A 13,836-nucleotide genomic window follows, 5' to 3' on the forward strand; every position below is an offset into this window, starting at 1 on the left:
ACCTCTAGCTCACACAGTGCAAACCAACTAGTCTGAAGAGCAGTGACATCACTGAGGAGTACAACGGCACTGGACTCCGGAGAAGGCAGTAGTAGTAGTAGTATAGCAACAAGCTCACACTACATACACTATTTAGGATGTGAAAGCTTTTTGAACCGAATTTAGTATGTGCATATGATCGTATTCACTACCTGTTTGCTGCCCAAATATCAGTTACTAAGTCCTTTCATATTTTAGAAAAAATAATTCTTTATTTCTGCTTCTCAATTGACAACTGAAGGAGTGATGTGCCCATAAATAATTACTGTCAATATAACATACATTTATTACACTATAGTACAATTCAATAAAAATTATATACATGTTACAAAGCTAAGCTGTAAAGAGTATAACGGGAGCTTCGTGCTGGTTTACATAAGCATCTGCCATTTTTATGGCTTCTTCATTACATCTTTTAACCTCTTGACTGCTTTAAAACTGTCTGTAAAATAAATAAAGATATACATTACTATTATAGTATATTATACACACACACACACACACATTTTCAGAGACTCTTAGAAAAAGAAAATATTAATCAGATAAAGAACAATGTGGTTTAAAAAATATGCAACAAATTCCACGGCTATATATCATGAAGATTGGGACTCCCAGAGACCAGCAAACACCGGGATTCCCGTACAGAACCCTAGTTCTGACCGGCGACATCATCGGGACCTGATTGGATCAGGTCCTGAGGTTAACCCTTTCCTACTTCCAAGATCAATGGCAATCGCGCCATATCCAAGTTTGTGAGTAGGAATAAGCTCGTTCTCTCACCCCTCCAGCACCCCCGCAACATGATCACGGGGGAGCCGAAGGTTGTCATTCTAGACTGAGGTCAAATTATGACCTACACGTCTGCCATGTACATTGGCCTGTTAAGGCCCCTTTACACACTGAGACTTTCTAGTGATTTCAACCTGGCCGGGATCGCTACAAAGTCTCTGGTGAGTTGCTGGTGAGCTGTCAAGCAGGCAAACCTGGAAAACGACGCAGCAGTGATACGGATCTGCAGAACGACCTAGCTAGTGATTGGGGACGTTGTAAAGCAGCTTTTTGAAAGGGAAGTCGCTAACAAAGTCGCTGTAAAGGCCCCTTTACACACTGAGACTTTCTAGCGATCATGCTGCACAGCAAGAAACAAAGGACCTAGGAATGGTCCTGAGAGATGTGTAGTGATCAGCAACTTCACAGCAGGGGCCAGGTCGATGATGCGTTTCACACACTGCAATGACGCTGGGGAGGTCGCTATTACGTCACAAAACCGGTGACGTTACAGCGATGTCGTTTGCGATGTTGCAGTGTGTAAAGGGGCCTTTAGACTCAGGTAGAAGCAGGGTCTAACAGGCGATTTGTCAAAACAGCACCGACTTTGACAAACATTTGACAATGTTTGTGCATGGCAATACATTACACCAGTGTTCAGACTTCTAAAAGTTAAAATCCCATAAAGGAACAAATTAAAAAAAGTAAAGCAAAAAGTTAAAAACCTTTGAAAATAATAATAAAAAAAAATTAAGAAAATATACCAATACTTTTATTTATGTAACAATAAAGCAAAAGTACACACATCTGGTATCACCGTATATGGAACAACCTGATCTATAAAACTATCACACAATTTAAACCCATCAAAGACAATCGTAAAAACAAATAAAAAAAAAAAAAAGTGGCAAAAAAATTATGCTTTTTCATCATAAAGCTGCAAAAAAAAAGCAGAATACAACACAATCAAATAGTTGAACGTATATAAAAAGGATATCGTTGAAAAAAATCATCATGTCCTGCAAAAAAAACAAGCTACAATACAGCTGCTTATAACTAGCTGTGGCCTTTCAGGATGATCAGCTGATTACCCTCAGTCCTGCTTCTAACAAGCAGTGGACCCCCGGATAATCAGCTGATTATACCTTCGGTCCTGCTTCTAACTAGTTTTGCCCCCCAGGATGATCAGCTGATTATACCTTCGGTCCTGCTTCTAACTAGTTTTGCCCCCCAGGATGATCAGCTGATTACCCCTAGGCCTGCTTCTAACTGGCTGTAGCCCCAAATGTGATCCACTGATTACCCCCAGTCGTCCTCCTAACTTGAAAAATAGGAAGGACGATCCAGCTCCATAAAATTCCAGGTTTATTTATTAAAAAACAGCACTGAAAAACGGACATTGAGCGTGTTTCGAGCACAGTGGGGTCCTTTCGCAAAGCTCAAATATAAGTTCAAACCAACCCCCATGATATACTATGTGTGAGCCAATAACAAAATTGTTAATCACATGCTCAACACAAGGGTGGAAACATCGGAAAACACATACGACATATCTAAATGACATATAATGAATACAATAGTAAGAATGCAAACAATGAAACATCAATTCTCTTCTTGCATTTAGTGCAAAAGTATAACATGTATTTAAAGGATGGTTTACAACTCTGCAATAGTGGCCACATCCCTGTAAAACTGATAGGGAAGACTTCTCTCAAATACCTTGTTCAGCCAATTCTGCCTGTGAGTGGCGCTATTGCGATCTTTTGATCCCCATGAAGTGACCCCCCCCGGGCTCCGTGACCTCTGAGATCTGGTGAGGTCACGTCAACTTTCAGTTGACCTGACATCCCCGAGGCCGGCCCCAGTCTCCCTGAGTGACTGGGCTGTAGGTGACGTTTCACTGCTCATCACAGCCCAGCGTCAGAGAGCACCATGTCACACGCTCTCCTTCACCTCAGAGTGCTGCAGGCAAAAGCGATGCTGGGTTGTGACGAGCGGTGAAATGCCACCCACAGCCCAGTCACTCACGGAGACTGGGGCCGGCCGCGGTGATGTCAGGTCAGCTGGAAGGTGATGTAACATCACTGGATCTCAGAGGTCACGGAACCCGGGGGTCATATGATGGGGGATGAGCGGACCACAATAGCGCCGCTCCGAGGCAGATTTGGCTGAACAGGTATTTAGAAAAAGACTTCCCTATCAGTTTTACACAGATGTGGCCACTTCTTTAAAAAATCCATCCCATACGCTTCCCAGGTGAGAGGGCGGCGTTTAACGTCTCCTCCTCTAGGATGGTGAAGCAATCTCTCTGACAGAGGTAGTAGTGCTATGGTGAATCAACATGAAATGCTGTGAGGATTGCGATACCGTCCGATTTGAGCTGCTGGAACAAACTAGATGAGTGATCTGCTCAGTTATTAGATGACGTGTAGTGCAACCCACATGCATTAAATTACAGGTAATGCAACAAACAGTTCTCGAATTATAATAGTTATTAAACCGCTGAGAATTATCTTGGTTACTGAAATGATGGGTATTTTCTGAATGTGAACATGTCCTACAACGACTATCTCCACATTTATAAATGTTTATTTATTAATTTATTATTAAAGGATTTAACCAGGTGTGCACTTTTTTTTCCCCTCAGACTGAAATAAACCAGGAGACAGTCTATCACGCAATGTAACTGCTCACTCAGCAACCACTAAACAACCAGGCTCTAATATTGGGGATAAATGTGTATCTTCTTGATGGATTGGTAGATTATGTAGAGTAATCATTTTTACTTGATTTGACTTTAATTCATTACTGAAATTCAGATAAAAACGGGTTGTTTAATTTTAGTTACACCAATGTTGTTTTGGATTGAAACTAAAGGGAATTTGTCACCAAATTTGGTTCCTATAAGCCGTGGCCACCACCAGTGAGCTCTTATATACAGCATTCTAGAATACTGTACATAATAATTTATTCATTTATATAGCGCTGTTAATTCCACAGCACTTTACATACATTGGCAACACTGTCCCCATTGGGACTCACAATCTAGGTTCCCTATGAGTATATTTTTAGAGTGTGGTAGGAAACCGGAGAACCCGGAGGAAACCCACGCAAACACGGGGAGAACATACAAACTCCTTGCAGATGGTGTCCTTGGTGGGATTTGAACCCAGGACCCCAGCGCTGCAAGACTGCGGTGCTAACCACTGAGCCACCGTGCTGCCCAAGCCACAGTATGGAATGTAAAAAAACACTTAGTATACTCACCTATCGGGGAGTCCTGTGCGATGAGTGTCACTGTTCTCCGGTCCAGTGCCTCCTCTCTGCGGCGATCCCGGTCTTCCTTTTTATGAGGCCCGTATGCATGACGCGTCCTACATCATGCACACTAGCCGGCATTGAGGTCCTGCGCAAGCATATTTTGATCTGCCCTGCTCAGGGAAGAACAAAGTATTGTAGCATGCATGCAGTCTTTAACCTTTCCTTGCGCCTGAACATTACAGTACTTTGATCTGCCCTCAGCAGGGAAGATCAAAGTGCATCTGCTCAGGACCACATTGCCGGCCTGTGTGGATGCTGTAGGACAGGGCTGGGTGGGAGGACAGAGATCGCAGCAGAGAGGTGGTGCCAGGTCGGAGAGCAGCAACACTAAACGGACCAGACCATCCCCTAGGTGAATATAATAAGTGTTTATGTTAAGGTATGTTTTACCACAAAGATGTAGCATTTTTGTCCCCAAAAAAAACGCACTAAAATTGCACTGTGGCAAAAATACAATGCTTTTTTGACGCGTTTTTACCGCTTTTTTTTTCCCAATGCGTTTTTATGTCAGATCTATTGACTGGAAGGGCTCAAAAAGGCAGGCAAAAACACAAAGAATTGACATGCTGCATCTTCAAAAATGCAGCCAAGATGCAGCCAAAAAACATGCTCAGTGTGGACAGCAAAATGGAAATCTCATAGACTTTACTGGAGGAAGGAAATACATGCTTTTAGGTGCATCTGTGTGACCTCAAAAATGCACAAAAATCGCAGCAATAGATGCCCTGTGAGAGCTTAGCCTTATACAGTGCGGTCTGGGGTCTTATATACAGCATTTTGGATTACTGTATATAAGAGCTCAGTGGCCAGTTCCCTTTAAATTCTTCTGATTGTTGTTGCTAACTTTATGGGATGCCCGATTTAGTAACTTGAAATATCTCTTCTACCATGGAGAATACTGTTACCTGGTCTTGGTTTTGACATAAGTGGAAGAAAAAAAAATAATCTGGGTCACATGACCCTCCAGTTGATCATTTTGAAACATAAATAACAAGTTACTTTATTGGGATTAATATCCGTTTGGTATGGATGTCTTCTGGTATGGCAGATACAATGATGATATCCTTACTTGGCATGGAGATATGTCTGCCATACCAGAATTTATCCAGTACATCAGTGATAATTCAGTGCAGCTTGTCATTTACGTTTCAGAAGGATCAAAGCCAAATTTAGTTTTTTGATGTTACTTGAGGGTCATGTGAACCGGATTATTTTTTCTTCCACTTATGTCAAACCAAGAGCAGGTAACAGTATTATCCATGTATCTAAGTTGTCACCACAAATCCACCCATCATTTTAGTAACCAACATAATTCTCAGAGGTGTAATATGAATTCAACAAAGGTTTGTTGCATTATCAGTAATTTAACATATGTGGGTTGCACCACACGTCATTTAAAGGGAACCTGTCAGCAGAAATTTCCCCTAAAACCTAACAGATTCCCCCTCTGCAGCTCCTGGGCTGCATTCTAGAAAGGTCCCTGTTAGTATTGTGCCACCTTTCTGACCAAAAAAAAGAGTTTATAAAGAGGTACCTTTTTGGCTTCGGATTCTATAAATGTGACACGGGGGCGGGCAGCCTGATGGCCGTTATTCTGCCCCCTGGTCCTGTATGCCGCCCCCATCGCTGATTTCCATACTTTTGGACGCCGCCCACTGCTCCAGCCATCCCCGCGCATGCCCAGTGCCAGTCTCACGGGACTGAGCAGTGTGACCGCTGGTGACGTGTGCGCAGGCAAGTGATTATGGGCGGGACTGTGACTGTTATCAGCAAGTACCCGCCCATAATCTCGTGAGCGCGCAAACCTCTCCAGCGGTCACACTGTGCTCAGTGTAGATGCTAGACTGTATGGGCTGCTTCCAGGGATGACGTCCCTTTGTCACGTGATAGGGGCGTGTTCAAAATACTATCACGTGGCAAAGGGACATCATCCCTGGAAGCAGCCCATACAGTCTAGCATCTACACTGAGCACAGTGTGACCGCTGGAGAGGTTTGCGCGCTCACGAGATTATGGGCGGGTACTTGCTGATAACAGTCACAGTCCCGCCCATAATCACTTGCCTGCGCACACGTCACCAGCAGTCACAGTGCTCAGTCCCGTGAGACTGGCACTGGGCATGCGCGGGGATGGCTGGAGCAGTGGGCGGCGTCCAAAAGTATGGAAATCAGCGATGGGGGCGGCATACAGGACCAGGGGGCAGAATAACGGCCATCAGGCTGCCCACCCCCGTGTCACATTTATAGAATCCAAAGCCAAAAAGGTACCTCTTTATAAACTCTTTTTTTTTGTCAGAAAGGGGGCACAATAATAACAGGGACCTTTCTAGAATGCAGCCCAGGAGCTGCAGAGAGGGAAGCTTTTAGGTTTTAGGGGAAATTTCTGCTGACAGGTTCCCTTTAATAATTTGCATCTCTGAGCAGATCACTGATCTAGTTTGTTCCAGCAGCTCAAATTGGACGGTATCGCAAGCTTCACAGCATTTCATCTCAAGTCACCATAGCACTACTACCTCCGTCATAGAGATTGCTTCACCATCCTAGAGGAGATGTTATATGCCGGCTTCTCGCCAGGGAAGCGTATGGGATGGATTATTTAAATACATGTTATTCTTTTGGTCTAAATGCAAGAAGAGAATTGATGTTTCACTATTAGTTTCAATATTTGCATTCTTACAATTGTATTCATTATGTCATTTAAATATGTCGTGTGTTTTCCGATGTTTCCACCCTTGTGTTGAGCATGTGATTAGCAGCTTTGTTATTATTGGCTCACACATAGTATATCATGGGGGTTGGTTTGAACTTGTATTTGAGCTTTGCGAAAGGATGCCACTGTGCTCGAAACATATTCGCTTTTAAACTTGAACCATGTCAGGTTTTTGTACTGCTGTTTTTCTAAATAAATAAACCTGGAATTTTATGGCGCTGGATCGTGTTTCCTATTTTCAAGTTGTTACACGTTGACACATGGTATCCGTGCCCCACACACTCCCTGTGCCTTTACTACAGGTGATCTGGCTGTTCCTCCTTTTTAAGTCATTCCTGCTTTCAACTAGCTGTGGCCCACCAGGATAATCATCTGATTACCCCCAGTCCCGCTTCTAACTAGCTGTGTCTTCCCAAGATCATCAGCTGATTACCCCCAGGTCCTGCTTCTAACTAGCTGTGGCCCCCAGGATGATCAGCTGATTACCCCCAGGTCCTGCTTCTAACTAGCTGTGGCCCCCAGGATGATCAGCTGATTACCCCCAGGTCCTGCTTCTTACAAGCACACAGAATGGCACACACTTTCTGCCCCATCTATGTACCTTGGCTACAGCTCTGATGTGGGCAGACGTGATCACAGGGCTCTTGTCCTCTATGGCTTTTAGGCGGGCTTCAGTCGCCAGTCTCTGCAGGAACAGCTCGCAGCTCAGAAAAATCTACGAAAGAAGAAATCCGCCTTTAGGGATATGCGCAGCTCTCCGTTCGCCCTACTTCCCGCCGGCTCCGTCCTCACCAGCAGGTCCACAGCGCCGTCCAGCCGCAGCTCCGGCAGGCGCATCTTTATGAGGGACTTGATCTTGCCCCTGGGCACGGCACCCACCATGGCGGGAGATATCTACCGCAGTCCCCAATGTCTACCGTTTGTTTTCGAACAACCCGGGACGGACATGTGACGATTACCCAGCTGCGCAGGAAGATGACGTCACGGAACAAGTGTGGGTAAGGGCGGAAGTGTCGAGGTGCTTGTTTCCCCGTTAATGTACATGCAGCCGACAGTGGCTGTGTGGATGGCGGGGACATGAAGTATAACGTCTGCACTCGTGTGTACAGCGCTGCCAAAAGGGAGGTTTATCCATGGCGGCTTTTATTGTGGGAAATGCAACTAAATCTCCAAAACATGGCCCACGTGACTTCTGGGGAGCAGGACACGTTACCGGAGTGTTCACACTGGAGCACTATATCATTGTGTCTCAGAAATTTCCAGCTGTAAATCAGGAGGGTCCCCCATATCTGCGCGGGTTCAGTAAAAGTGGACTGTGCCCCCATTGTAGCCAGACGAGCTGTGTGGGGTCTGTACCCCATAGCTAATAATGGCAGTTATGGTAACAGCGCAGCACAGGGACATTCATTGGTACATTGCTCACCATATGAGACCATCTTTCTGTAGTGATGAGCCAGGGGCGCCTCCGGCTCTGTAGTCGTGGCATTTGTAGATTCAAGGCTCTCCCCTGGCGCCATCACTACTACACGGTCGGGAACTAACTTGATAGGGCAGAGTGTGGCGGTGTCGTCGTTGGTAGTGGTACAAACAGTCTTCAGGCAAGATGTGATGCAAACAAAAGACATATTTATTGACACACGTAGTCTCAATCCGGCTGTTGCAGACAGAAAAACACTTCCTGGGCTGGGGGACAACCTGCCCTAACGAACCCTCACGTGGGGCTGTGCCCTGATTACTCCGCTTCACCGGGCTCCCACTGGCGGTTACACACACACCGGACCCACACCGGTTGCTTCACTCTCCGAGGTTCCGTACACTCCCCTTCTCTCCGGCGTCCCCTCCTGATTCAGCCCCCACACTCTGCCCCTTGATGTTCACTCTCTCACGTCCCGGATCCAACTCCCTCTCTCTCACACATACACACACTCTCTCCTCTGGTTTCTGCCGGCTCCTCCTCTCACTGTGGCGACAGCCGTCCCACCCGGCCACTAGGGGATGCCCTAACACAATATAAGTAAAACATTTTTATTAACAATAACTCCGGTTAACTGACTCTCTTTGTAGGGGGGTATGCTCACCCACTACACACCTCCCCTCTTAAAACCCGAGCCTCCCGGCGAGGCTCCATTCTAAAATTACAACTTTTAAAACTATATAAAACATGTGCAATCAACTGCGAACCTGTCCCGCGCCCGGAGGCTTAGCAGCGCTCCCGGTCTTTGGTGTATGCCCGGAGGCTTAGCAGCACTCCCGGTCTTTGGTGTGCCCGGAGGCTTAGCAGCGCTCCCGGTCTTTGATGTGCCCGGAGGCTCAACAGCGCTCCCGGTCTTTGGTGGTCAGCGCAGGAACACAGCAACTTCTTCCTCAATAACGTGGAGGAGCCCCTGGCTCAGTCCAGCAAGCAGGCTCTCTCCGGAATCAACAACTGGAACACAAAGCTTTCTCCGGCTCAAACACGCCGGCATCAAACAAGACAGGCCCGTCATCTCCCGGTCTAGAGGCCTATTCCGGGTGGTAGGCCCGTTGCCACTCGGCCCTCTGCGCCTGGATGTATTCCGACAGGGACTGCCCGGGTAATCGGCGCAGCCGCCGGAAAGGCTCAGGACGGGTGAGTTGTTCCGCCGCTTCGGACTCCGGCTTGAACTCCTCAGTCTCTGATGGAGGTGAGGGGGTCGCTGCACGGGACGGAGGCGGGCTACCCATAACGATCATTGGATAGGTCGTAATGTGCTGGTTGATTGCCAGCACCGGCGAGGTTCCCTTCTCCGGGTCGGTACTTGGCACAGACGTGACGGCCGGAGCTACAGCTGCGGTATGTCGGGGTCGGGGGGCTTCAGCCAGCACCGGTCTTTGTTGTACTTGTCGCCGGGCCTGGTGCTCTTCCCACGCTACCTCCTGTTGCCATTGGGCAGCCTCCTGTTCAGTGGGCGTACGATGCACCCCCACCGCAAACAAGCCCCGGCAGCCCACTTCTCTCAGGAATCGGACCTTTTCCCCAGGGTACAGGGTATGCAGCCGCTGGGGCAGGCCCTCTGTATCGAGGTGGACACGATTATAAAAGTAATCATCGCCGGTCTCTCCGTCCCGGATAAAGCCATATCCTTCCCTCTGGTTGAACTTGACGACTATCCCAGTGGTATACTGGTATTCGAATTCTTCGCCATGAGGACCGGCCATTATCTCCCGAGCGACGGTTTCAGCCAGCAGCCGTTCTCGCACTGGGTCCGGCTCAGGTGACGGGGCTCTTCGGGTCGGCAGGGGAGACGGCAGTACCGGATCCCAATAGAAACCCCAGTCATCTCGCTCCAGCTTCTGGGTGTATACCTCCGCCGGAATTCGAGTTGGATCAGGCGTTTCAGACTCCACCGCGGCTGGCGGGGGTCTCTCTGGGCAGGGATATGGGGCTCCCAGCATCCGGCTCCCTGACGGTATTTGGGCGGCGTAGGTCGCCCGGACCTCTGTGGTGGTCGCACCGGTCTCCGCATCCCATGTCGTGAGCCAGGTCACCCTGGTGGCTCGTCCCGGTCCTCTAGGTACGGCCGGCAAGTAGGCGGGGAATCCCTCCGCGGACACCAACTGCTTCTGGCGGTTCTCGTCCAGGTTCTCCATTTTTCTGGTAGCACAAGGCTTCAGTACGTGCGTCAGGGTCAGTGGCGAGACTACAGGAAGTGGAGGCGGGCTCACTTTTCCCGCTCTTGAAGATGCTCCACCCTTGGTCCCAAACCACAAATCAACCCCTCCGCGGCGGCACTTCTTTCTTCTCACAACACCGCCCGCTGTACATGTCTTTCTGTGTGCCCTGGGACTGGCGCCTCCCCTCTTTGGGCGGAGTACTCCGAACTTCTTCTTCGGCACCGGCCAGCCCCAGGCTCTTCTTTTGGCGCCAACTTTTCGTGCGCTTTCTTTATCTTCACAGACGACGGCCATCTTACCGCCATCTTGTGCCCGGTCCAACGCTGCAGGCACTGTATCTTCTTCCCACCAAGGGACTGGAAATCTTTTCGCATAGTCCGGATCCTGTGCCCTAGGCACCACTTGGTCTCCGGCTTCTTGGGTCCCTGGCAGGGAATTCGCATCCTGCCGACTACGCCACATGTAGTGATGAGCCAGGGGCGCCTCCGGCTCTGTAGTCGTGGCATTTGTAGATTCAAGGCTCTCCCCTGGCGCCATCACTACTACACGGTCGGGAACTAACTTGATAGGGCAGAGTGTGGTGGTGTCGTCGTTGGTAGTGGTACAAACAGTCTTCAGGCAAGATGTGATGCAAACAAAAGACATATTTATTGACACACGTAGTCTCAATCCAGCTGTTGCAGACAGAAAAACACTTCCTGGGCTGGGGGACAACCTGCCCTAACGAACCCTCACGTGGGGCTGTGCCCTGATTACTCCGCTTCACCGGGCTCCCACTGGCGGTTACACACACACCGGACCCACACCGGTTGCTTCACTCTCCGAGGTTCCGTACACTCCCGTTCTCTCCGGCGTCCCCTCCTGATTCAGCCCCCACACTCTGCCCCTTGATCTTCACTCTCTCACGTCCCGGATCCAACTCCCTCTCTCTCACACATACACACACTCTCCCCTCTGGTTTCTGCCGGCTCCTCCTCTCACTGTGGCGACAGCCGTCCCACCCGGCCACTAGGGGATGCCCTAACACAATATAAGTAAAACATTTTTATTAACAATAACTCCGGTTAACTGACTCTCTTTGTAGGGGGGTATGCTCACCCACTACATTTCTATACTGTGGATGGTTGTGGTGCTTCTGCTAAATATGATTGTTTTTTTCCTATAATATACAATTTTTATAGCCATATATGGGATTTTCTTTACACTTTCAAACCTCTTTTTTTATTATTAATAATAATATTTATTTATAGAGCACTATTGATTCCATGGTGCTGTACATGAGAAGGGGGATACATACAGAATACACAGGGCCGCCATCAGGGCATTACTACTGAGACTGGTGTAGGGGGACCGGTGAAGAAGGGGGGCCTGGCTGCGCCAGGGACAGTTACATAGCTTTATTAAGGCCCGGGCCAGACAACACCCCCCCCCCTCCTTCACCGCCCCAACTAGTCACAGCCGCAGCAGAGGACCCCGGCAGTGTTGCTTTTGCAACTATACACGTGGCTAATTTGCATCACATGCAAATTAGCCACGTGTGCTGGATATATCGGGTATGCAGCTGCATACTCAGTATCTGGGGGGGCGCAACTGTGAGGGGGGCGCTGTCGTGTCAGTGTGAAAGTCTGCTGCGTTTGCGACCCCGTAGTGGGAGACGGTTATTTTCTGTCACGCTGGGGCCCTTGCTTGCCAGTCAGTAATGAGGGCAATCTGACCTGTTGTCTGGAGCTCCAGGGGGCCCTGGTCAGATCGCCCTCATCACACGCTGCGTGCTGGGCAGGAAGCGATTCTTCAGCTCCGCACAGTGCAGGCAGCGGAATGCAGGAATCTCTCCTCTGTTCCCTGCCCGGCACTTTCTCTGTGACACACGCTGCGCGCCCTGATGACGTCAGTACTGAGCGCGCGTGTGTCATTTCAAAAGTTTCTGCCCGGCCGGCAGGAACAGAAGTGGCACAGCCGGGGCCTACACGTAGGGCCCCTAGGAGAACAGCATCGACGAAGCCAGGGCCCATACAAGAGGAGAAGCAGCTCGGCGGGGGGCCCATAGGGAGGTGCCTGAGGAGGGAGAGGTGAGAGGTGACAAATAACCTGAGGAGGGGACAATGAGGTGGGGGGGTTACTGGTGACTAATACTAGGGGTGTAGCAGTAGCTTAGCTACCGGGGAGCGGTTGCCCCAAGCTGCTGCCTCCCAGGGCCATGTTAAAACAGGTTTTTTTTTTTTGTTTTGTTTTAAACTGTCATTTCCTTTTGCCATCTAACAAATCCGGCGGGTTTTTTTCCCAAAGAGGGGAGAGGGGATTTAATACCTGAGTGCTGCAGAGGCAGGGAAGCTCTAAAATGCTCCCGTGCAGGACCTGCGATGACGTCATGCCATGTCACCCCCATGTGGGAGGAGCCAGAAAATACTCATTACCTGTCGTCATGTGGCCTCATCTGCTACAGCTACTCAAGAGTAGCTGTAGCAGATGAGGGCACATGATGACATGTAATAAGGGAAGAGTGTGACAAGAGAGGGGCAGAGTGTGACAAGAGAGGGGCAGAGTGTGACAAGAGAGGGGCAGAGTGTGATGGGCTCAGTAGGACAAGAGAGGGGCAGACTGTGAGGGGCTCAGTGTGACAAGAGAGTTGCTGAGTGTGACGAGAGGTGCTGTGTGTGAGGGGCAGAGTGTGATGGAGGGGGCAGAGTGTGACGGAGGGGGACAGAGTAGAGGGTGTATTACGGAAAGAGGTGGTGTAGAGCGTGTATTATGGAAAGAGGCTGTGTAGGTGGTGTGTTATGGTGTTATGTAGAGGGACGGTGTAGAAGGTGCATTATGGAGAAGGGCGGTGTAGAGGGTGTATTACGGAGACGGGCGGTTCAGAGCATGTATTATGGAGCAGGGAGGTGTAGAGCGTGTATTATCAAGCAGGTAGGTGTAGCGCGTGTATTATGGAGCAGGTAGGTGTAGAGCGTGTATTATGAAAAGAGGCAATGTAAGTGGTGTGTTATGATGGTTAGGGGTGATGTAGAAGGTGCATTATGGAGAGGGATAGGCAGTGTAGAGGGTGTATTATCACTTTTCTGAGGGAAATACTTCATTTTCTGGAACAACTTCAAGGGTACTAAGACTTTTGGCCATGACTGTGTGTGTGTGTATATATATATATATATATATATATATGTGTGTGTTTTTCCAAGAGTGGTGTTGGACTGGGGAAGGTATGCGGGGTGGAGGCGAAGCTGGGGTGGAGCCTGGGTGGAGTCTCAAGGGGGCCCCATAATTTTGCCAGTATGGGGCCCTGAAATTCCTAGTGGCGGCCCTGAGAATACATATACAAGTTACAGTAGACAGACTAGTAGAGAGGGAAGAGGACCCTGCCCTTGCG

At 48.8% G+C, this 13,836-nt stretch overlaps 1 protein-coding gene across 1 annotated transcript; it reads right to left on the reverse strand.

Moving 5' to 3' along the window:
• Positions 1-224: 224 nt before the first annotated feature.
• CENPW (centromere protein W) lies at positions 225-7,810 on the reverse strand. The gene is made up of 3 exons (XM_075338281.1): positions 7,629-7,810; positions 7,438-7,551; positions 225-481 (listed from the first exon to the last, which is right to left on the reverse strand). The coding sequence occupies exons 1-3, from the start codon at positions 7,716-7,718 to the stop codon at positions 455-457; spliced, it is 231 nt and encodes a 76-aa protein (XP_075194396.1). The 5' UTR covers positions 7,719-7,810; the 3' UTR covers positions 225-454.
• Positions 7,811-13,836: the final 6,026 nt, after the last annotated feature.

This window comes from Anomaloglossus baeobatrachus, chromosome 3 (assembly GCF_048569485.1).
Source record: "Anomaloglossus baeobatrachus isolate aAnoBae1 chromosome 3, aAnoBae1.hap1, whole genome shotgun sequence".
NCBI lineage: Eukaryota > Metazoa > Chordata > Amphibia > Anura > Aromobatidae > Anomaloglossus > Anomaloglossus baeobatrachus.